The sequence below is a fragment of the Camellia sinensis genome, chromosome 6 (assembly GCF_055761805.1).
Source record: "Camellia sinensis isolate YWXY chromosome 6, ASM5576180v1, whole genome shotgun sequence".
NCBI lineage: Eukaryota > Viridiplantae > Streptophyta > Magnoliopsida > Ericales > Theaceae > Camellia > Camellia sinensis.
Window position 1 is genome coordinate 78,012,482 of NC_138966.1, and position 25,180 is coordinate 78,037,661.

The 25,180-nt window shown below is 37.5% G+C and overlaps 2 protein-coding genes and 1 pseudogene across 3 annotated transcripts; 1 reads left to right on the top strand and 2 right to left on the bottom strand.

Annotated features, from left to right (window-relative positions):
* Nucleotides 1-3,440: 3,440 nt before the first annotated feature.
* LOC114276158 (uncharacterized) lies at nucleotides 3,441-6,815 on the bottom strand. The gene is made up of 2 exons (XM_028217937.2): nucleotides 5,490-6,815; nucleotides 3,441-4,788 (listed from the first exon to the last, which is right to left on the bottom strand). Exons 1-2 carry the CDS (start codon nucleotides 6,195-6,197, stop codon nucleotides 3,652-3,654), a joined length of 1,845 nt encoding a protein of 614 aa, XP_028073738.2. The 5' UTR covers nucleotides 6,198-6,815; the 3' UTR covers nucleotides 3,441-3,651.
* A 114-nt stretch (nucleotides 6,816-6,929) lies between these two features.
* Nucleotides 6,930-8,801, top strand: LOC145793371 (transcription factor GTE8 pseudogene; annotated as a pseudogene). The gene is made up of 3 exons (XR_014333854.1): nucleotides 6,930-6,933; nucleotides 7,180-8,222; nucleotides 8,329-8,801. The product of XR_014333854.1 is annotated as a transcription factor GTE8 pseudogene (transcript).
* A 354-nt stretch (nucleotides 8,802-9,155) lies between these two features.
* LOC114276207 (lysine histidine transporter 1-like) lies at nucleotides 9,156-17,595 on the bottom strand. The gene is made up of 8 exons (XM_082874045.1): nucleotides 17,451-17,595; nucleotides 16,065-16,222; nucleotides 15,293-15,676; nucleotides 10,841-10,946; nucleotides 10,632-10,723; nucleotides 10,283-10,418; nucleotides 9,811-9,879; nucleotides 9,156-9,710 (listed from the first exon to the last, which is right to left on the bottom strand). Exons 1-4 carry the CDS (start codon nucleotides 17,493-17,495, stop codon nucleotides 10,919-10,921), a joined length of 615 nt encoding a protein of 204 aa, XP_082730171.1. The 5' UTR covers nucleotides 17,496-17,595; the 3' UTR covers nucleotides 9,156-9,710; nucleotides 9,811-9,879; nucleotides 10,283-10,418; nucleotides 10,632-10,723; nucleotides 10,841-10,918.
* Between the last annotated feature and the right edge of the window lie 7,585 nt (nucleotides 17,596-25,180).

The window sequence follows — 25,180 nt, forward strand, 5'->3', positions numbered from 1 at the left end:
TGGAGATAGCATGAGGCAATAACAAAACTTCCAGAGAAATTTGAACAACCTAGAGACCTACCAGAGAAATTTGAACAAACCAAAGATCTACCAGAGAAATTTAAACAACCAGAGAAATTTGAAGGAAACTAAATTGCAAGGTATCTCGGAGGAGAATGAGGGGCTGCATATGAAGCTTGAGAAGAGCTTACCAAGCCAGAGAGAATATGAACTGGAAAAGGAATTGAAGAAATCAAAAGACAACATTGAACATTTGAGGGCAAATTTGATGGATAAGGAGACGGAATTGCAAAATATATCAGAGAAAAATGAGATGTTGAAGTCAGAAATGAAGGGAAGAGAAATGGGGAAAGTTTGAAAAAACACATCCAAAGGCAAAGCCAGCAAGGACATAAAAAGCAAACTCACACTTTGTAGGGAGAGATTAGGGAGAGAGAAATAGAAGAGAGTTTCCAGTAAGAAAGAGAGAGAGAGAGAGAGAGAGAGAGAGAGAGAGAGAGAGCGGAGTCCTCTTCGTCGGCCTATCGATTGCCGCGATTCCGTTTCGGTGCTTTCGGAGTAACTCGTTGATTTGGTCTGTGTTCACAGCTCCGTCAAGACCACGGTTCGTGGGTCTAGACTTGTTTGAGCAAGAACAAGGTCTGATAGCTGTGAGCAAGCTCACAAGGATGAAGGAAGAAGCTAGGGTTTGGGGTTGATGTAGGAGAGAGAGAGAGAGAGCAGAGAGTGAGAAGAAAGAGACTTCTTAAATTTCTCTGTGATATATGAGTTTGAGGTTGAAGGACCTTAGACATCAAAAAATAATTTTGTGGATCTCTTCCATTACGAAAAGTGGGAGAGGGACCCTAGACTAATTTTCCCTTTTTTTTTTCTTCAAAATGTCCTTAACTGAATCCATAGAAAATTAATGTTGAAAAATATGGTACTTGAATGATTTGATATTTTGGAGAGAGAGTTTAGAAATTTTTTTGGTTTGTTTAGTTGTATATTTTAAAAATAGTTTTGGAATTTGAGAGTTTAGAATGATTTAATATTTTATTGTAGTTGAGAAATGTGTGTGAGAGAAAAAGTGATTGAAGATGAGAGAGAAGAAAGTAATTGATGTGTAGGAAAGAGAAAGTGATTTTGAATTTATTTTTTATAAATATTTGAACCAAAGAAAATTTTAATTTTTTTTTTTAAAAAAAAATTATATTTTGAGATACAAACCAACAAGTTCCAATTGTTTAGGTGGAAAATTTTGATTAGCTCGGATGGTATTTTTATGGGTTTCTTATTCAAACCTGAAAAAGATGTTTGTTTGACAATTCATAGCATATATAAAATTTGATTTTAACACTATGTTTGGTTTCATTTTTTTAAAAACAGTTTTTAGAAAATTTTACTTTCTTATTTTTCGTGTTTTTTTTGTTTTTACTGAATTTTTTTAATATTTTATGCAAATTTTTTACTTTTTAGACACACCTAACATAAATACACCTAAAAAGTAAAAAAATTATAAAAAAAATCTTTTAAAAATTCACTAAATACCATAAATACAAAAAAATACAAGAATTCAGTATATTTTTTGTATTTTTATGTATTTCTTAATTTTTTAAAGTATTTTTTCACATTTTTTTTTTACTTTTTAGATACATCTAAGTAAGGTACATCTAAAAAAGTAAAAAAAATGTTTAAAATTTTAAAAATATTCACTAAAAACAAAAAAATACGAAAACTAAAAAATTTAATTTTCAAAAAATTTAATCCAGAAAATTCAAACCAAACACACTGAATGGTTTCTAAAACTAATGACATGATTGGTGTGAAAGTTTTACTTGGTCCAACCATGCTAAGGTCACCATGATGTACTCTATGACATATATATATATATATATATATATATATATTTATAGGCATGACAGCTACAAGCATGGAGATTTTGGGTGTGTTTGATTTATGTTTGTAAAGTAATTTTTGAGATAAAAAGTATGAAAATTTGTTTAGTTTGCCTTTTTTTAAAAATGATTTTGAAAAATTATTTTGGAGAGAAAGTTTTAAAAAAAATGATTGATTTGATATGCATGAGAGAGAGTGTGTGATTTTGAAAAGTAGATAACCAAACAAAATTTTGAGATTTTTTTTGAAAAAATTTGTTTGGTTTGATAATTCTTAAAAATTTGTTTGTAGAGAATTTTTTTCAATTTTTTTTTTTAAAAAACAAACCAAACATATGGTTTAGAAATTATAAATAAATAAAAATAAGTTAGTTTAGAGATTTTATGACCGGTTACGTGTTTTTAAAAGTAGGTGTGTAACTATATTTTTAGAGCTTAAATCAAATAGAGCGTTCAAACCAGGATTGAAATTACATTTCTAGAGTTTTACCAAATACAACCTTAGGGTTTTTTTTTTCTTACTATTTTTTTAAAGAAAAGAAATAAGAAGGGTAAATTATAAATACACCCCTTGAGATTTGCTTAAAATACGAATTGCTTCTTGTGGTTTGAAAAATTACAAATACCTTCCTGTTAGAATTTTTTATTTAATTTCTAACTGTTCACCTATACAATAATAAAATTATCTGAATTATTAATTGAAATAAAATTTTAACATTATTAAAAAATATTAATTAACTTGATGATTTATTAATAAAATGACCTATTTGTTATAAAATTAGAAACCTTAGGGGACATAATGTAATTTCTAAACTTATAGGGAATAATTTATAATTTAAATAAGTCTTAGGTGTGTTTGTAATTTACCCAAATAAAAAACTACTACAGAAGCAGTGTGTGAGCTCAAATTTGGGGAGGAATTGTACTGTTTAAAGGTCATAGTAGGTAGGGACATAGAAATATCTGTGTCATTTTCCTAGACAATGCTAATGAGGTTCCACAAAATTTAAGTTCAATGTTTTGAAATACAGAAGAGAAGGACTTGTACAGAAGTTTCTTTCCGGCATATATTGTTATCTGTATAAGCAGCCGCATTGTATTTCTTATCTTCTTTTAGTATAGTCAAACTGGTGTGAGCAATGATATAGACAAGACTGCAGAACCACGTAAATTTGTTTGTCAAGTTTTTCTTGTTTGTGAATGATTCTTCTTGCTATTGATAGCTATTGTGTGAGTGGTTTACTCCATAACATGTATCGGCTTCCTGTGTGAAAGATCTTCCAAAGGGGTTAAATCCACATGTATTCCTGGGTCCTAGTTTTTTTGGAAATCTTGTCTATTTTGCTATGGTAGTTTGTCTTTTAGGCCCTAGTGAGTATTCTATATTGTCTGGGATGGCAAAGGGTTGGGTTTTTTCGGGTTTTGTGTGCCGTTTCTTAATTGTAGACTCAATTAGTTTAGTGATACAATTTCATACTTCACTCTTAGCCCTGACAGTTTTGGCCTATCTATATCAAAGCTCTCTCAACCTTTTCTACCAGAATCGGGTAAGATCAAATACAATTAGAAATAATTTTTGGAATTCATTAAAATATTAGTAAAATCTTGCAGAATATTACATCTCTCTTGTTTGAAAATGAATATTGAAATTCAGACAGGGAGTCAATAACTTACAGGTACATAATTAACAAACTATAAACAATCAACAGCCATATAGTAAGGAGAAAGTCTGGAAAGCAGCTATAAAACTCACTAACCTACAGAATTAGAGAGGTTACCTTAGTCCTTCCTTCGGTGCTGATACGCCAAAACGAAGGCACTGGTTCATCAATCTCTTATCAGATATTTGATTTAAACAAGATGGCCCTGCAATATCACTCCGAACGTAGTCACATTTTTGTTTATCCGAGCATTCGGGTGAGGATATTGATGATTTAGGGAATGAACTAGAAAACAAAAGACGTGGAACAGCAAGATCTGGCATAACACCCTGCACTAATATTCCTGAAGCAAATTTCTTCTTTGCGTTTGGACTTGGAAGGTTGCTTCTTAAAGAAACCGTTCGCTTGTTAGGAAGGGATGCGAATCTTTGTCGGAGTGGGATTGGATTTTCATCTGAATTTCCATCTACCATTTTCTTGGGCATCTTGTTCTTTCTTTCTTTGATCCTGGGCCAATGGAGCAGGCGTTTCAAACGTTCTGCTGCGTAATTTATAGAAGCTAGTTTTTTGTAATTTGAATTTGATTCATTACAGTCTTCTATGGTTGAGTCACTGGTGTCTGATGCATTCTCAATCCCTGTGTACAAGAATATTTTTGAATCGGAGATTCTGAAAGAAGTTCCAGGACTCCCCATACTTCTCATCCTTAAGTGGGAAGCAATGGTTCTGCTTGCTGTATAGTCCTGACCATAGGAGATTCCTCCAGCTGAAATTAACTGTCTGGTTAGTATGTCAGATGATGCAGAACGTGGATGCTTCCGGAGGAGATCAAGTGGGGTCATGCCATTTGAATCGCAATCGTTCACATCAATTGAACGGACACTCATTATTTGCTCGACTAAATCAGAATGAATGTTCCCAATGATGGCCAGATGAAGAGCAGTTCTACCATCGTTGTTTTTGGCATTTATGATGTCTTCGGTGTCGAACAATTTTCCACATACTAACTGCTTCATGAGTTCAATTTGTCGATCCAATCTTCTGAAACTAGGAGTTTGAAAACCAGACACCGCCATATGTAGGAAAGTTTCTCCGTCTTTGTTTGTTTTATAGATGGATGAGGGAGATGCAAGAACTAGAGCTTCAACCACGGCTAATTGGCCTCTGTAGGAAGCTACATGCAATGCTGTGTTGCCAAACTTGTCCGTGGAGTTGATGATATCGAAGGATGCTATAAGATCTTTCACTACCTGAACAAATAACAAGGTTGGCTATGAAGTTCTAAAACCAAGCTACTGCAAACCATTAAAATTGTGATGTATTATTCTTCTTCCTCCAGTAGAATTACCAATGAGCAGCGTATCTGTTCCTTAATTTTTAGTGTGCAATCTTACAAAATTGTGCAAGTCTATAGGTATCAATGCTATATGTACGTTGGCTGATCCTAGTACAAATACAGTTGCAAACAATTTGTGGCTCCTAGGATCGTTTCAAGAACCATTTCATATGAAGAATTCATGCATTTTCACAACTCCAACTCGACTAACAATTAGCACATATATGATGTCAAACAGAACACTTCGTAGATGCTATCGTCCAAAATAAAATTGTAGCTAGAAAGGCAAATCAACAGTTGGATATTTGCTGTAATTGGCTTCTTCCAATACTACTACATGCGGTAGAGTAGACCAAAATCTTTTCACTCGGAAAACATGGAAGCGTAATCATAGCATAATTTAAGAAAAGAAATAGACAAGAAAAAACTAAAATTGGATGAAAGATCATGACTTTTTATTTTCCATTCCTATCTACAATTTCATAGTGCCGGCTATTGGGTATACAATGCATACAACCAGCTGACATAAATCATTGTAGGCTAAAACTTAGTGATTTGAACATCCAAACAAAAACTAAGAAATTGAAATTCGAAGCTAAATAGCAAGATCCTCACCTCAACCTGACCTCTGCCAGCTGCGGCATGTAAGACAGTTGAACCCCGTGTATCTCTATAAGCCGAAACATCAAAGCAATCACCAAGAAGCACTTTCAAAATCTTCAAATTGCCTCCTCTTGCAGCAGCATGAACAGCTCTATTTACCATATCCCACTTATAATCACAAGGGATCTCCCCAATATGCTCCTCCAACTCTCCCCCATCGCCTGCCAAAAACCTTGGTGACGCTGCAAAATCAAAAAGAAGCCTGAAAACCTCACAATTCTTACTCCTGGCAGCAGCATAAAATATATCAGTCACACCATACTCTCCTTCCCCAAAAACTAGTAGAGGGTTTTTTACAAGCAGGTCTCGGGCAAAGCCCAAGTCTCCAGCTGAGGCAGCAGTGTAGAGAAGCCAGCCACCGTGCCCAGCTCGGATGAGGGAATTTTTCCCTCTCTTGCTTTCACACTCGAAAAAGAGCTTCTGGGCAACCCGAGAACGACACTTGGCGACATCATCAAACTGTTCTTCGTCATCCCAGACAGTCTCAAGGCGGCGAATTCGCCTGAGAGAGGTGAGTTTGATAAGGTGATTGCCGTCTAGGCGAATGAGCTCCCGGACCAAGTCATAGTGGCCATTGGCAGCTGCCCAATCAAGTGGGGAAGCAAACCACCATTGGTCCCCAGTGCTTTCCCACCGGAGAGGAAAGTATGAAGGAGACATTGGCAATTGAAACTTGAGATCAGCCTAATACAATTATAAACACCACCACTGATGTTTTTGGCCAAGTTAGTCCTAACCCTTTTCAGATACAATTCAACTCAATTACTTTGAATTGGTTCTGAATCCAAACCCTAAGGTAATGTGGACAATTGCAACAAGAAAAGTACCCAGCTAAAATCCATGATTTGAGGCAATTAATTTAAGGGTAAAGCACACAAAAGCATTATTACTGACAGAAGTATAATCACAACCCCAATCAGTTCAGAAGCAAGCTTTCCGGGGAAAAAAAGGAGGGACAAGAAAAATCAGGATTTGTGAGAATCTTAAGTAAAGAAAAGGAAGAAATACCCTTTTGGAGAGATTATGAACACCTTTAAAAGCTTGCGAAACAAAGAGAATCCACTAGTGATGATGCCAAGAACACAGAGAGGATTAGAGGAATAAGTAATAGTAGTATCATTCAAGTATATGATATGAGAGAGAGAGAGAGAGAGAGAGAGAGAGAGGTATGAAGTCATCATTAATCACAGGAAGCAAAACCCAGAAAAGGGGAGATGCCTTAGTACAAGGAAAAGTTAGAAATGAGTGGAAAATATGTTCGCAATGACCAAAGAAAATGTTATAAACTTTAAATTCTTTATCAAATAAATGAATATACGAATGTGTGGTCTACATTTTTGTGAGATTCACACCTTTTAATTATTTATTTACCAAAAATTTGATATCTCTAATATGGGTTCTGTTTGTGCAACCCCTTTAAGGTTGCACACCATATGCAACCCAATTGTTAGGCGTTAGATTACAATAATTGATCAAGACCATTGAATTGTTTAATTGTGAAAAAGTTAAAACCGGGGCAACCGGTTAATGCTTGTATTTGCATGATTGTATCCCACTCACTCTCTGTATTTCGTCCCTATCTCTCTCTGTTCTCCTCTCCGCGTAAGGTTGGGTAAGTGTAACTGTTGATTTCCATTAACAGCAAGAACAAATGTTGTTGCACTATTGTCATCAAGTGATGTTCTTAGTTGTAGCAACACACAAAATGGGCCTTCGATAGAGAAAGTAAACCCTGCAGGTGATAGTGGTACTTCAGGAAGGTTTGAGTCTGCAAGTCAGGCATCAGCACAAAGCACTTTGAATGCAATTTTGATTGAACACTCTGAAGCATTATTAATTGGGTATTCAGCAGAGAACTTCAAGAAATCGGAAGGGTTGACTTCTGGGCCAGGGAAGAAAGGCTGAAAGAGGCGTGGCTGGAATCGTGGTACTTCAGGAAGGTTTGTGTCTGCAAGTTGGGCATCAAGCACTTTGAGTGCAATTTCGATTGAACAGTGCAAGACATTATTAAAAAAATTGATGCAACATCAGTATGGTTGGGTTTTTAACACTCCCGTTGATGTAGTAAAGTTGAACATTCCTGATTATTTGACTGTTATAAAGCATCCAATGGATTTGGGGACAATAAAGAGCAAGATTGCTTCAAGTGAGTACTCAAGTGCGTTGGAATTCGTGGCTGATGTTAGACTAACTTTCTCTAATGCTATGACCTACAATCCACCAGGAAATGATTTCCACATCATTGCTGATACTTTGAGTAAATTTTTTGAAGCAAGATGGAAAGTTATTGCGAATAAACTTCCGAAGGATTCCCAGCCATTACCAGAAAAATCAGACGTACATGAAGAAAAGGGGACTATTAAGGCAATGCCTCCATCAAAAAACAGAAAACTTACTTCACCGCAACATAAAGCTATGCCTGGCCATGCAAAGAGAATAATGACATACGAGGAAAAACATAAGTTAAGTAGAGACTTTGTGGCTTTGCTGGGAGAGTTGCCAGACAATATTTTTGAATTTGTGAGGGATCAGATTACAAATGGATGGGAAGCTAGAGAGGATGAGATTGAAGTTTATATTGATGATCTCAGTGATAATACCTTGTTCATGTTACGGAAGCTTCTAGATGACTATTTACGAGAAATACGAAAGAACCAAGCAAAAGCCAAACCCTGTGAAATAGAGGTATTTTACCTTTGATGCAATATTCCCTCATGAAAATGAAGATGAATGCCTTCTGTTAAACAAGTATGGTTTATCATAATTAATGCGCTATTCATATCTGTTGCAGGTACTAAACGGATCATGGCTTAGTGATTTATCTATGCAATTTTTGTGCAAAGGTTATTAGCCATTCTATTTGGTTGCTACCAAAATTGCAGGCATCTTTACTGCATCTCAATCCATATTTGATATATCGCCTTATATAATGTACATTTGTATGGATTTACAATATTGATATTGATGTGAATGAGCCTCCTGTTTCGAGCCAAGTCCAGTAGAGAAAGAAAAAGATACAGGCTGTAAAAGCAACACATGTATCAGTTCAGGCAGCTCCAGTTACAATTCTGGTTGGTTTTCCTATATTTCCTCTATTTGGTCATTTCATAGTGAAGTATCCACTTAAGATTTGTGCTTTTCTAGGGAATAGTTATGTAATTGATTATGAAAGTATTCTAATCTTCATATTGCTATTTTTAAAGTTCTTAATAGTTTATTTTGTAAATGTTAAATTCATTCTTTTGTCTTAAATCACCTAGCTATTTTTGGACCATGTTTCACATTTCCGTTCCCTGTTTCTTTGATTCTGTATTTTTGTTTCTCATATTGGCAACCATGGACTTCAATTACCTTTGTTGTCCTTGGAACACCACATGATTGACATCATTGATATTCCAAACAGAGCAGTATGCATAATCATCTGACTCTTTTCAAGCCACATTTTCTTGTAAGGAACAATTTTTTTTGCCTTACTTGTTTCCCACTTGATAAGACCCGTCTGTAACACAATTTTATTATGAAACCAAAGTTCCCTGAGACACTAATGTGGCCATAGGTATTAAAACTTGATATCTCAACAGGGGGAGACATAATTAGGATTGTGCAAGAGATGTGTAGTTTCTGCAAAAAAATGTATGAAAGCATTTAATATTGAATTTTATTCTCACAATATTGCACTTTGGAAGGGAAAAAAAAGAAAGAAAAAAAAAGAAAGAAAAAGTGGCAACAACATATATATGCCCTACACAATACAAAGTTGCACAACCTTATTATAGAATCTACTTCTATCTCACCACTGATAGTAAACTTCAAAAAAATAACATGAAGCTTTAGAGAAAAAAACAAACATGAAAAGTGACATACATATGCACACCATTTAATGATAAGTGTAAATAATGAAGGTCTCTAGGAAGCTTTCTATTGGTTCCATGGGCAATATTCTCTTTTTGAGGTCCCATTCGTTACTTCATGAGTTGCTGCCATTTTTCCATGGCCGTTGCAAGTATCATTGTGATTTTCGTTTCTCCACTATTTGTGACAATTCTTCTTGGTGTGGGACGATTTGATTAAGACTTAAGAGTAGAAATGGTAGGTCTTTGCTTGAATTATAATTTGCCTTAGCCCTCCAATAGGTGACACAATCATCAAAAGAACACCCAGTATAATGCATATCTGAAAATTGATGAAGCCAAATCAAAATTAATTTAGCTTTAAACTTCCAAGCGTAAGGTAAAGAATGAAATCAATGCATAGTTTTAAGTCAGAGTCATACCCAGTTAATAAGCCAAGACAAGCTAAACTTCTCTGGTTTCTTGCTGGCAAGCCACATGACGCAAGGCGGCTGCAGAAAGAAAAACAATTACAGTATATTTAAACAATTATATCATCTTTGTTGTATAAACCATACTAAACCCGGTTTGATGCAGTTTGCCAAGTTAAAAGCTGACAATTATTGAGTCTTTATTTTTTCATTAATTGTAGTTATTGGGTTCTTTGCATCATCTTGATGCTTCTTTAATAATATTATTCTTATTTAAAAGAAAGAAAAAAAAAAAACTGATTATCTAAACACAAGTTAAAGATATCGCACGTAAAAAAAGGAACAAAAAAGAAAGTTATTATCTCCCTCCTTCAGCTTAAGCTTTAAAAAATTATAGAAACACCATTTGAACCCCAAGGGGTTGGCTTGGTGGCAAAGCCTTGGGTCTTGGGGGTGTGCTCTCTCGAAGGTTCAGGATTGAAACCTCTTAGGTGCTAACAATTCCTTGAGGCCATCGAACTAGAGGAAAACACTTGAATTAACCGTGATGCACTTGAGGAAAAATCTTTGCCGAGGGCTTGTGCACTCCTGGGGATTAGTCGGGTTTTGATCCGAATACCCTGGTGCCAATCAAAAAAAAAAAAAAAGCAAAATAAGAAAGAAACACCATTTGGTCAACTGCCTAAATGACACCCTTTTTATAACTTGCTTTATTTATTTATTTTAGCACATATTCCTAAAATAAAATTAAAAAAAAAAGAAGCTATAAGCATCCCTCATAAACTGCACTGAACAAGGTCAATTCAATAACAAAGAGTCAGATAGTTGCTTACAAAGTATGTTGTTGGGGCAAATGCAAATCCTCCAAAGAATCCTAGAAGACCACTAAAGAAAGGCAAGGTAATGGCAACAAACATTGTCAATGCTGCAAGAAAAAAAAATTACATTAACTTCAGATCAGAGAAATGTAACTTCAACTTCGAGAAAATCACAAATTTATTCATATAATGCAGTAATTGAATAAAGAGTACAATTCACTTACCAACATATATATTTCGTGTAATAAAGCGAAGCATCATGGTTGGCTTGAAATGCAATTTTTTTACGAGAGCGGTTTCTATCATGTCAAACACTGGCATTGCATAAATCTAAAACAACAGAAAATAACAAAAAATTAGAAAGAGAAACATCATCGGAACTGATCAATATGATGAATCGTTTGAAACAACTTAATCAAATAAAGTTTTGGCTTCCACCTGATAACTTCCAATAACATGAATAACGACAAACAAATTAGCCATGGCAATGAGCCAAGCAGGTTTCTCTAATGTCATGAGGATGTCGTCATCAACTTTGTTCCCAAATACCCAATATCCAATTAGAGAGACGGGGAAGTAGCACAAGGCCACAACTATGTAGGCAACTATCACTCTGTTGCGGATCTTGGGCACACCAGGGGACACTCACAAGCAAAAACACAAGACTTTTAATGTGGTTCGGCAAACCGGCCTACGTCCACGGGAGCGATGTTGTTATATATCAACAAATGGAGGAGATTACACACTCTCAACTCACTGTCTCTCTATATAACACACTCTCTCACACTCTCTGATTTGCTATGATGCCCTGTATTCAACTCTCCTTAGCTTCTCTATATATAGAGATTACAAAGGCAAGAGGCACCCTTTGAAATGAGCTGGCTGCCAGCCCATTTCGGTGGCTTTCCAGATTGCTTCATGGCCTCATGGCCTCATGGCCAACTCACATGGCTTCCCCACCATGTAGCTGGCTGCTACTTTCCTTCACATGGCCAGAATTTCTGTAGCCAACTCAACTTGGGTTGATCTCCTACAAATCACCCCCTCAACCCATATGAGGTGATCCATAATAGCACCCCCTGCCTGGAGTGCCCAACACCCCCTCACTGGGGTGCCATGCAAAGCTTACTTTGCAACTCTTTGAGATGGCATCTCTCCCTTCCATCCAGTCTTGGAGAGATCCCAATATGTCTCTAATTCAGGAGCAAAAGAAACTTTCTTCCCTGGGACATGCTTTGCTGTCTTGGTCTCTTTGCTCTGAGCTGTCTTTAAAATTGGCCGCAATGGCTCCGTCTTGTGCACCTCCGAACTGCCTCCATGCGTTCTTGTACACTTTGGTTGCCATGTCTACTGGGCCCTATGTCTCTTCTGTGCATGTCTTGTACGTCTTGCCCGGTAAGTGACAGTAGCTCCGTCTGTCACAACCTTCTCCACAAGCCTGTACAGATTCCCCTCCAGTCGTCCATGTAGCATCACCGTATCTCCATGGATGACTTTGAGATTTCCTTTGCTAGATGTGAAGCTATAACCCTTCATGTCTAGCATACTTAAGGAAATTAGATTCTTTTTCAGTCTTGGCACGTGTCGGACTCCATCCAACGTGAAAATTTTTCCATCTTCCATTCTCAGCCGTACTGTTCCCATGCCAACAATCTTACTCACAGTGTTGTTAGCCACTCGAACAATACCTCCATCCTTGGCTTGGTAGGTAGAAAAAAGTTTCTTATCCATGCATATATGATATGTGCTTCCGGAATCTAAGATCCAGTCAGGTTTCGTCATACTCGACGAAACTGTAAATGCATACTCATCCTTAGCATTTACTGCAGCAGCGACATTTGATGAGCTCGTCTGTTCCTTGTGTGCCTTGTCCTCCTTGAGCTTTGCACAGTCATTTATGAGGTGATCCTTGTGATCACAGTAATAACACTTTCTCCTGAAGCCTGACCTTGATTGCGAACGTCCTCTTGATTTGGATCTATCCCGTCTATCATTGGACCTACCTCTGCCTTGCTCATTTTCTGAGGCAACCATGGCATTTCCTTCTGGGTGTTTGCTACTGCTATCTTCCTGTTTCTTCATCGACTCATGAGAAATGAGCGTAGCAATCACCTCATCCAGTCCAAGAGCATCCTTCCCGTACAATAGAGTTGTCCTGAGATGCTCATATGATGCAGGTAGAGAGACCAGCAAGATCATAGCCCTATCTTCCTCCTGGGTCTTGTCTCCAATGGTGTCCAATTCCATTGTGATCCTATTGAACTCGTCCAGATGTTCTGTGAGGTTCGCACCTTCTGGCATTCTAAGTGTATATAGCTGCCTCTTCAGAGATAACCGGTTTGTCAAAGACTTTAACTTGTACCTCATCTCTAACTTTGCCCATAGCTCCGCCGGATCTACTTCACTGATGACTTCCCGGAGTGTGTTGTTCCCGAGATACAACTGAATTGTACTGTTTGCCAATTCCCTCAACTCCTCCCACTTGTCATCCTTCATGTCTTCCGGTTTGTTGGACTTTTTGAGAAGAGCTTTCACCAGACCTTCTCGTGTTAAAATGTTTTTCACCCTTTGCTGCCACAGGGTAAAGTCATTACTGCCATTAAAAGGCTCAATCATGAAACTTGCGCCTTTTCCTGCCATTGTAAATTTCTTCCCTTTTTAAAGAAATTCCGATTTAAGAATCTGACCGTACGGATGGGTCCGGAATATTCCAAATAGTTGGAACGCACTATTGGATCGCCAAAAAACGGACTCCGAATGGCCTAGATCTAGCCAAAAGAGTTTGAATGCCTCCGATTCAAAAACTAACCGTACGGATGTGTCCGGAATACTCCAAATAGTTGGAACTCACTATTGGATCGCCAAAAACGGACTCCGAATGGCCTAGATCTAGCCAAAACAGTTTCAACGGTTCAGATCTGCTGAATCTGGTGCGCCTGAGAAGCACCAGATAATTCCTCCGGATCGGCTGGTCAACGGCGCAGTCAGCGGCTCGGTCAACGGCGTAGGGGCGCGGTCAACGGCGGCTCAGCGGCGCGGCTTGGCTGGCGGCGCGGCTCCGGCGCGGCTCGGCCTAGTCAGCGTCGCGGTCAACAGCTCGACGGCTCGGCTCGGCTCAGGATGACGTCAGCCTGACGTCATCTTCACGCGCGCCCCCACTCGTCTTCTTCCTTCGTCGGCGCGTGGGGCGCGTGGGTGCGAGTGGCCGTCACTCGCGATATTCAGGTGGCGCGTAGCGGTGCGTTAGACGTCCGATTGGCCTGTGGTTTGAAGTTTTGGACTCCTCTCCTCCTGACCTTCCTCCTAGTATGCTCAAAAGTGGATTTCGACCACTTCGAAATCTGGACACTTTCGGAAAAAACTCGATTTTTCTCCACCCGGGCTCTGATACCAATTGTTGCGGATCTTGGGCACACCAGGGGACACTCACAAGCAAAAACACAAGACTTTTAACGTGGTTCGGCAAACCGGCCTACGTCCACGGGAGCGATGTTGTTATATATCAACAAATGGAGGAGATTACACACTCTCAACTCACTGTCTCTCTATATAACACACTCTCTCACACTCTCTGATTTGCTATGATGCCCTGTATTCAACTCTCCTTAGCTTCTCTATATATAGAGATTACAAAGGCAAGAGGCACCCTTTGAAATGAGCTGGCTGCCAGCCCATTTCGGTGGCTTTCCAGATTGCTTCATGGCCTCATGGCCTCATGGCCTCATGGCCAACTCACATGGCTTCCCCACCATGTAGCTGGCTGCTACTTTCCTTCACATGGCCAGAATCTCTGTAGCCAACTCAACTTGGGTTGATCTCCTACACACTCCCCTCCATATAGGGCCCTTGGAAGGCTTCTCAGGTGTAGAAGGGATTGTCGCTTGAATCTCCAAGACCACATTGTGACCCGCATAGGCAAAAGCCACTTCACCCAAGGCACTGAAGAAGTTAAAAACTGTTCCTACTGTTGTCTTAGGTTTGTATCCATATTCGACATGCGGTTGCACACCCTTGTGCAGAGAAGCAGCCCAAGCGATGGTAGAGTAACTGTAGGACAGACAACATTAAAGCTCAAACATGCTAGTCCTTGCCATTCAATATTAAACATTGAACTATTGAGAATGAGGGTTTTCCTCCTGTATTGCAGCATTTCTCTGCCTACTAATCTTGTTCAATCAACTAAGAAGAACATCCATGACACAGACACGACACATGAATTTTTACAAAATGTAAGATATGACACGTGAGGAATACATGCAAAATATATAATTTTATATATTTATTAAATATCATATAATAATTATTATATGAACATCTTAGTCAAATATAATAATTTTGAAGTCTAAAGAAGGAGAAGAGGTATAAATTTAAATTGTTTTGTTTTATCACTGGATTCCAAGTTAAATTATTCAAACTTGTTATATGTTTTATGTATGTCCAAGTATTGGAAGTGTCCGACAAGTGTTGTATCGTGTTGGACGCAACACATTACATTCTTAGAACAGTCCATCTTTCTTAGCCAGTCAATGTGGCAACTACTAGTGTTTGAACTATATTGATTCTTGTATTTTTGTCTTCTGATTTATTTTCCTGCTTTTTTTTTTTAGACATAGCTTTCAAGTTTCCACGCTAGCAAACAATAATGAGAAAATGCATAGAAGAAGAAAAGGTTGTACCTCAAGGACATGACTGCTGCAGCCAAAGACACACCAGAGATGGAGTTGAAGTTCGGAAGATGGGAGAGCACGAAATGGACAGAGGAAAAAATCATGATGAAGTAGGTCAGCTTGATATTTGAGCAGCCCTTGCAGACCACATCGTGGAATTTCTTGAGTGACTTTCCTCCAGTGACCATATAGAGTATGTTCACACTGATTTCAACAATAAGTTGTTGGGGCACCACAATATAAAGACCGAGCTTTTCACCAAATGCATGCTGACCCAGCTCATGGTATCTGTCGAAACGTTTTCCAGGTACTATCTCATGCATCTCAACCATTTGCCATAAGGTGTATAAAGTGACAACCCATGATATTACGAGTGCAGAAATACCAGGACCCCTGAAAATCAAAAGATATAGTATCACTTACCTGTAGATGTAGAATTACAATTTTGTTTGCTTGAAAAGTAAATGAAAATGGTTATTTTATAGAAAGCCTTATGCCTCAATTGTTAGATAAGAAAATTCCAATGGTTAAAACATGTAGAGGTTCTAAAGAAAGACTTGGAACCCTTCAAAGAATAATTTATTAGAATGAAAAGGTATAAAAATAAACATTTCAATAACATTGTGCTTTGTTAAATATGTATCCAGTCAATGGTTATCCTCCATAAACTTTAAACTGACTGACAAATATATTAATTTACATTGCAATACATTTTCAACTAATAAGGATTTGAGTTATATTATTAATGAATAAAAACAAATTGTTTAGAGGCCGTGCATACCATCCTAGCTCTGCCATGGCATAAGGGAGACCGAGAACTCCAGCTCCAACCATGGCAGTGACATTGTGGAAAGCTGAGTACCACCATTTTGCATTCCTTGAAGAAGTGATTGGAAGCCAAGCGTCGATTGCTTTCTCCTTCTCAGACCGCGTGTCAACCTGTGATGGATTAGTCTGAAATACATGTGTTGCCATCCTCTAAGTGCCAAAGATGGTTAGGTGTTCTTGGAGCATTTGTTATTGTAAATGATTATTTAGGCCTTTGTTTTAAAATCATCTTGAATATCCAACCATATTCGGAATTAATATTTAATTGTTCAGTTTGTGTTTGTCTTTGAGTAGGTGCGCATACTGTATGCATTGATATAGGTAGTTTCTTAGGCAGAGACTGTAACACATGTTTGGCTGGCAGAGTCAATTTTTGCTCTGCTTATTTCATGTAGTGTTTTTCCAATCACCAATTAACTGTTGGGTTGGACTTAGAAGATGATCGAACACTACACCAATTAAGCAGTGCAAAATTTGACTGCTAACCAAGTCATATGCTACAGTTTTTGTGCTTCATGGTAATGTTTTGTAAAACTAACAAATTTTCCCAACTTTTCTTTAGCGTAGTAATGTAATTTTTCTGGGTATATAGTATTGTTGTTTCTTAAGCAAAGTCCATAGAGCTTTTACAGTAATAGAATTGAACAGACTGTCACTCGTCATACTTTATTCACCACGTCCCTATATGTACATACAAATGTATCTTAGTAGATACTTTATTTTATTTTGTTATTCTTAATTTTCTTTTTGAGAGAGAGAGAGAGGTTCAAAGAACTGAAGACATTAATTCTTGCAAATGGTTCACAAAACTGACACCGAGCAGTTCTGGGAAACTGTGGACTAAACAAATTGCTAGATTGAACTCCAAATTTGAAACATATGAGGATCAGACACCCGTAACTTCATTTGCAGAAACAAAGCATTATCATCTCACATCTCTATTCTCTAATTTGGAGCATTATCATTATCATATCACATCTCAAATTTGGAGCATATGAGGATCAGAAACATGAGAAAATGAGGGAGAGAGAGAGAGAGCATGCGAGCATCATGCATATATATGCACGCAATGATGGATCTAGGGGGGGCTGCACCCCAAAAATTTTAAAAATATCATATATTATATTAAAATTTTTAAAATAATTTAAAATTATAGAAGCGAGAGTTTTTTTTAATTATTATTTAATTTATAACATAACTGTTTCTTATTTATGCAATTTGCTCTTGTGGGTATTTTCGAAAATCAAATCAATGTGATATGTGTACTCGTGTAGATTTTATATAATAGGCTAGATAGATAGATATGCACATAAACACACACACACACACAGAGACTTACGTTGTTGGGGTTAGAGTTGTGATCAGTTGGAGCTTGAGGTGCCATGGCTCTTCAAAAGCAGAGAGTACTGTCTGTTATGAAAACAGACAGAGAGAGCACAAACGATAGAAGAAGATATAAAGACTTTGAACTCACACAATATCCAATTTCCCTCTGTGTGTGTGTGTATATATATATAAGATATTCCTATAGCCCCCGTATGTGCATTGGTTAGTATGTGAATGAGACAGTTGAGAGAGAGGGAGAGAGGGAAGAAAGAAGTTTTTTTTTGTTTGCCTTTGCACAGCGAAGTCTTCATGATGACAAATCAAACTTGTTAAACTGTGTTATTATTTTGGCCTTTCACACTTGTAGGTTCACTATAATTTCTTTGTTAACAAACGTCTCTTTTGCCGCCAATCGTATTTAGGTCAAACTTGGCATGTGCTCAAAAAGTTAAAAAGTTAAAAAATTATTCAAAAAGTTAAAAAGTTATCACTATTCATCAAAAATCAAAAATTATGGCTGCACAACTCTCAATCTTAATTTTTTCCTACACACTAATTTATACAATATTTTAATATACATTTTTTCATAAAAAGTCAAAAAATTAACCCAAATAATCATATTTTTTCCCTCAATTTTTTAGTCTAAAAATTCAAAAAGTGCACTTATTTAGGACATTCCAAACAAATCTCTTCAAAATAAAATAACAGAAAAAAATAGAAAAATAAAATAAAGGGAAATTTGCACGAAAATCCTGTTTCAGAACTGTGTATCCAAAAGTCCTAGAAAATTTAAGAGACATTTTTATAAAAATATATAATTTATTTTAAAGTTTTTAGCAAATGTACTATAATAATTAAGAAATCAAAAAGTTACTAAAAATATTAAAAATATTAAAAAGCTAAACAAATATATTAAAAAGTAAAGATTTTTTTCTTTCTATTTTTTGCTCTTTTTTTTATTTTATAAAAAAATTAAAAAAATCATCCTAAATATATTAATTTTTTTTTCATATTTTAGAAAAAATATAAAAAAATAATCTATTCTCAAACCAATCTAAAATTTTAAATTAAATAAGTAAATAAGTTTTTTTATTTTTTATTTTTGTGAGGAAGATAGTATAAATAAGTTTAAAACAACTGTAGATAACGATTATGATTTTTTGCGTGGCAAACTTGACCAAATGAATTCCTCTTATTCTCGTATTTTTCGATATGAAATTACTTGGGAAACCTTCGCAAGTATTGGAATTCCCGTCTTTTAATTAACTCACTTTGTCAATATGAAGTATCTGATCTCCAAATTATTGGCCTTACGTGGCCAACCGACTCACTATACCCTCTCCCTGAGACTTTCTGTCTAACTAATTTTTATTTATTTTATTTTATTTTGTTATTATTTTTATAGTCGGTCAAATTTAAATTTTGACATCCACTTTATAATAATTGTTTTTTATGATGACTAATTTAGATATAAAATTTTCAATAATATCTAATGACGATTTGAAAATCTCTATCCCTAAATTCTCATATTTCTGTCTCAAAATATTTATATCAATAATATTATGAATCTAGACTTGACTATTCAAAAATTATTTAAAATTATCATTTTGTGATTCAGATTACTTTACATTATACAAATTTAATTTTCACCATACAATTATTTATTCAAAAAAATTGGGCAAATAAGTTTGGATTCTTAGGATTGGTTTGCGAAGTGGGTTGGCTTTTTGGCTTTTTGATTTTTTTGGCTATTTTAGCCTGGGCTAAAAAGCTTGGTTTGGGAAGGGCTTTTTGGCTTTTTGGCTTTTTCGATTTTTTTTTGTGCGAGAAAAGTGTAATGATTATGGATTGGATGTGATGTTTTATTTTTTGTGGTTAAAATAGTCTATTTTGTCTTTTGTGGTTAAAATAGTCAAAAAAGCTCATAATCCAACTTGCCAAACAGAGGCTTAGACTTATTCTATTTATATTTGTTGAATTATATCATAAGATTATTGTGTTTTGAAATTTTTAATGATCTTGTAGTTGTGAGTGTTTTGAAACAGAGAGACAATGGAAAGATTTGAGATGAGTCAATCCTAATGACTATTAGTTTAACAATTATGATCTAATCAATGATTTGAATATTAAAGCCAATGGGGTCAATTTTCTAAATTGTATTCCTTATTCCTCTATTTTCGTTTTTTTTTTTTAAATTTTTTTTAGCAACATCTAAATCTTGTGCTTATTCAATCAAATAATGTAGTTTACATGTTTTAGCTTTTAGATTTTTTTTTTTGAGGGGGGGGGGGGGTTGCGTGGTATGTTAGGGCAATCAATTTGGTTTAAGTATCACTCCAAAGGTACTATGAACTGTCTAATTCCCAAGGTATCGACTCGGGTATTTTAACACGTTCTTAATCAGATAGCTAACTATACTATTAAGGGAAGACTGGTCTTTATTGCCTGCAACATAAACATAAGATTAATCAATAGATAATGGGCAGCTATAGTTATTTTACTCAGTCACAAAAAAATTATAACTACTATTGAGGTTGGCCTCGTAACTTCACAAAGGTAATGAGCTAATGTTTATTTTTCTTTTAGAAGATGTCAACTATATATGACGCAAGATGGGTAGTTGGAAAGTTACATGAGAAAATGTAAATGAGAAAATATCAATTATCTTTCAAATAAAATAAAAATTTGCGATAACTATGTTTTTTTTTTCCCCTCAATAAATAAAAAGTAAGAAACAATCAGTGTTTAACAACCTTCTCTAAGCCCGTACCTGCTCAGTAACTAAGAGATTTGCTTACTTCATTGATTTTTAGTGACATTTATGTTGAATGTTTATTGTGCCTTGATGTGTTTGTCTGTGGGATCTATTTTGGATCCACTAAATAATTTATTTTGTAAAACCATTCCATAAGTTATTTATATTAAAAAAATAATATATTAATATAAAAATGAGATGATGAAATTACATTATTGGACTCAATATGAGTCATTATTACATAACCTCTCAATTCTTGCATTGCAAATTCCAGAGGCTACTTGTACTTTCTTTGAAGTTTAGTAATTCATGAATTGGTTTGAACTTTCAAATTTAGATGCCGTAATGCTCTCGCCATCTTTCTTTTCTTTTTCTCTTTTTTATTATTGTACGGGAAAGAAATAAACCTTCTCGTATAATCCTGTTGACCAAGTCTATTCTCCTCCGTACGTCGTCGCTTTATCACCTGAAAACACAAACGTGAGCTAGCCGGCGGGTGTGTGCCGGAAACCTCTCCGATGCCTAAGTCAGTAAACTTGACAAATAGACAAAAGCTCTGTGTATTCAGAAAGCAAAGTTGTGTGTTACCTCTCCCAATGTGATGTTTGTGAGCTTTTATAAGTTTCGTATGGCACAATCCTAGTAGGACTTCTATTCCTCCATGCAGACTCCTCCTAGGATTCATACTCCTGTAGGATAATGCTTATCCTTTAACACCTCCTCACTGCTTAAACCAAGTGAGATGGTTTTATTATGGCCGAACTCCAATATGACCGAAGTAAATATGTTTATGTACAGTCGAAGAGTAAGCCGAACTAATTCTTCCCTTTATTGCTCTTAAGGCGGCTCCTCATGCACAACCCATGGCGCGGTCAGACCGAACTAATATTTTGAGATCGGTGTAGCTTTAAGACCGGTCTAATTCCGAGGAACCTTTAGACCGATCTAACTTTGATCTCCTACTGGACCGGTCTATCTTCACGTCCCTAGGACCGGACTAACTCCAAAATAACGCACGACCGGAGTATCTTATATGGCCATTTCACTTCGACCCTTTATACTGTGACTCATAACGGCTCATCACCTAGCTTGGCCCAATTTTCACATAAATTACCCTCTAAATTGCCCCTTAATTCCATCTGCACAGCATGATAGGGATTACCTGTTTATCAGCCAAGCTGAAATTTTTAAGCCTTTCCAGCCGAGCTAAAAAAAAAAAAAAACCTTTAGCCTTTCTAGCCGAGCTAATTTCACTCCGGGCTCTGCTTGTCCGGTCAAAACGTCTCTTCAATCACAGCGACTGTAATGCTTCCCATTCTAATCACACGTGGCACGCTCTGATTGACTGAGGACGGTTGTCACGCCGTCTTCGTACTTCGTGTTTTTTGAACAGTCCCGCCCAATTTTTGGGCTTTCAAACAAAAACAAACCCTGAGGCCAGAGTCCCTCCACTTTTGCCATCTATTATCTTCCTTTCCTTCGAGTTCTTCATTGTTCTTCATTTTTTCTGAAAGAGCTCGTGAACTGCTGCTTTTTGCTTCCATCTTCAGCTCCTGCTCCCTCATCTGGTTAGTATTGTACATCTTACTTGCTCCGTTTGTTTTCGTATTTGTTCTATGCGTTTTGTTTTCTGTGTTTTCTGCAAACACGTTTTTTGTTTTGCTTTGCATTGTACTTCTATGGAAAAAACTTAACAGTAGAACATATGAATATATGAAATACCCTGTAGAAAACAGATTTTTGATCCAAAATCATGATGCAACCGAACTAGGATACTGTTTTAAGCTAGGAAAAAGTCTAGTCAGCATACAACCAGACTAACACTTATGTTTACACCAGTAGCTTTGAATAAGTCAAACCACTTCTTGACAGACCTTAGCCGAGGTAACCAACCGAACTAGGTTCGCACTTAGCATACCGAGATACTTGAACTCCAACCGATCTAGGCCTTGGGGCTAAACCAGCTTTCTTAGTTTTTTAGATGGAACTCAGAAAGCTGCCCCTAGACGATCAACCGGTCAAACAGAACCGTTTCCTTAACCGAGATATCTAGACGCTTGCCGAGCCCGAACTAGCAAAGCCCTGCTCAAACCGAGCTACAAATCACCTTGCAGAAACCGAGTTAGAACCTGTAGCATCCATATAGCCGAAGTAGGGCTCCTATTTTTTGTACTTTTATTTTGTAGCACGGTCCAATGATCTGTGCTTAACCCCTCTGTTTTCTACTTTGCAGACTTAGGTTGCCCAGACACTCCTCTGTATGCTCAACCGAGCTACTGAGACAATCTTGTGGACCGAACTTTAATTTATTCATAAATTATACAATAAATGGGGAAGTATAGGTATGTAGTAGACACTCCGGGCGGCTTAGCCGAATTCAGAAAAGACTACAATATACCTGATGATGTCCACCTGATTTTAGCCGAAAAAGATGTCATTCCTTGGGGCAATGAAGGCTTTGTCCCCTTCACCCTTTTATCCATAATTGAAACCGGACTACGATTTCCAGTCCAACCTTTAATTTTCGAGTTTCTTAGGCAAACTAGACTATGCCCTACCCAACTATCCACCAATTCATATCGCATTATAATGGGAATAGCCGAACTAAACCGGCAAGCCGGTCTCAACCTTAGTCTGGCCGAAATCTTTCACCAATACTCCATTGGTTCGAAGGAAGACGGCTGGGTATACTATCTCAGGATACGCCGCCGTCGTGAGAAAATAATAAAGAATACACCGGACAAAGACTTAAACGACGACGATTTTTTCTGGGTGTCTGGGAACTTTGAGGATCATTAAGCCCAGATTCCTGGCCGACGTATCAATTGGAAAAAAGGGGAACCTGGTAAATTTACTTCGGTTTTTTTGCGTGCTATTTTATATTTCGGTTTGTCAATCTTTCAGCCGAGCTAACAGTTGTTATTTTTCTTCGCAGATTCTGCCCACCTCCATTCTTTATACAGCTACCCAAACCTAGCGACTTTGCGAGCCGCACTACGGTATCCAGAACGTAGTTGGGCCAAGTTGCTAAAATTTGAGCCAACCTATAGATACAGCGGTCACCGAAAAGCGAGAGTGACCGATTTTTTGCTTGAGGAGGCCCCAAAATTGGACCCCACCTTGCCAGAAATCAGACTAATCCCACTAACTGCTGAAGAGGAAATGGCTAAAAAGAACAGAGTAAGGGCGCTTCTAACCGAAACTAACAGACTCGAAGTACCACCACCAAACCAAACGCAGCCTGCCGTTGTGGCCCTCCCTTCTCAACAGCCTTTTTCATCACGCCTCTCTAAGCGCGCCCGATCTACCCCGACCGAACAACAACTTGTGGATAAGGACGAATCCATCCCTCCACCAAGTCCTCAACCCATCCTTCAATCGGAGCCATCTGACCGAGCTGACTCCTCCAAATGGGCTCCAAATCTCACATTTCAAGACCGAAATATCCAGGAGACTGACTCGGTCGTTGCTGAGAAGGATCACTTGATGGCTTTCAATCTAGCCAAGAGAGTTTGCCTTCCGAAAGATATGGAACACCACAACAAGCAACTAAACACCGAGCTGAAGGCCATCCGGTCTTCAACAAAGTCAATGATCCTGGTAAGTGGCTCTCCCTTTTCTTTGTCTAACTTTTCCCAACTGTCAGTCTGGCTAAAGAGAGTTACTACTCTTTTGCAGGCCATTCAGAAGAACAACATTGCACATAAAAAAGTGCTGGAGCTCCGCAGGACAACCATACAAGTTATGGCAGAGGCCGAGGCAAAGGCAGCCGAGCTTGAGCAAGCTAAGAAGCAGATAGTCGAGCTACAGTTCGAGAACAGTCACTTGACCGGACTTGCTAGCTCGGTTGAAGCTGAAAAACAAAAAATTACAGTAACGGTGAAGGATAAATACTTGCGCGAGTTGGCCAAACTCGAAGGCAAAAAAGACGCCGAAATAGCCGATCTGAAGAAAAAGATTGGTGACGCCAATGCCCAAGGTTTCAAAGAGGCGGAGGGCCTATACATTCCGCAATGCGAGGGGGCAAAGGATTTGTTCTTCAAGTGCGGCTGGAGAAGTGCTGTGGAGCAGCTCGGCTGTGGGCCTGAAACCGAGGTCTACAATCCTTAGTACTTTATTCCGGCCTCGCTTGCGGAATATGCTGCTTCGGTCCAAGAACAATTTTTGCAGGATTCAGATGATGAAGATGATGAAAATGAACAAACTGTTATTCCGGTAGTCAACGAGCAAGTCAACGATTAATCAGCTCGGTTGGAGGCAACGGTCGAAGACCTAACTGTTGAGCCATCGACTGCCTGTTGCTACTGAGACTGATCTTCCATCAGCAACCGGTGTTCAAGTTGACATTGACGCCGAGATTGAAGACCTTTTCAGTTGATTTTGTACTTTTCTTTTTTGTTACTTCTTTAATCCTGTAACCGGGCTATGGCCCCTCCTTTGTATTTTCTTTTTGATGAATGAAAATTTTCTTGAACTCTTACTTCGGTTGATCTGTATGTTTGTACTGATTTTTCCATGATCTTTTTACTTCCAAACTGTTATCTCGGTTTTTGCTGGTCAAACTAACTATGCTTATCAGCCAACCACTCCTTAGCCGACATAATTACTTCGGTTGAGGAGTACACAGAGTTGGTTTAATCCAGCCAACCACTCTTCAGCCATACCCTTACTTCGGCTGAAGAGTACAAAGAGTTGGTTTAATCCAGCCAACCACTCTTCAGCCGAATACCCTTACTTCGGCTGAAGAGTACAAAGAGTTGGTTTAATCCAGCCAACCTCTAAGTTAGTTTTCCACCCAACTTAGAATAATGTTTGGTTATTCCGACCAAACGTCCTGCAACCTGGATCCTTATCTTGGGCTTAGGAAGGGTGTTGGTTTATTCCAGCCAACCTCTAAGTTAGTTTTTTCCAGCTAACTTAGAATAAAATGTTTAGTTATTTTGACCAAACGTCCTGCAGCCTGGATCCTTATCCTGGGCTTAGGAAGG

Coding starts and splice junctions, on each gene's coding strand:
- LOC114276158 (XM_028217937.2), bottom strand. CDS start 6,197: ATGTCTCCTTCATACTTTCCTCTCCGGTGGGAAAGCACTGGGGACCAA. Junction 4,789..5,489: donor CTGGCAGAGGTCAGGTTGAG/GTGAGGATCTTG, acceptor TTATTTGTTCAG/GTAGTGAAAGATCTTATAGC.
- LOC114276207 (XM_082874045.1), bottom strand. CDS start 17,495: ATGGCACCTCAAGCTCCAACTGATCACAACTCTAACCCCAACAAC. Junction 15,677..16,064: donor GCCATGGCAGAGCTAGGATG/GTATGCACGGCC, acceptor TTTGATTTTCAG/GGGTCCTGGTATTTCTGCAC. Junction 10,947..15,292: donor GCAGCAGTCATGTCCTTGAG/GTACAACCTTTT, acceptor CTGTTGTTTTAG/ATTTATGCAATGCCAGTGTT.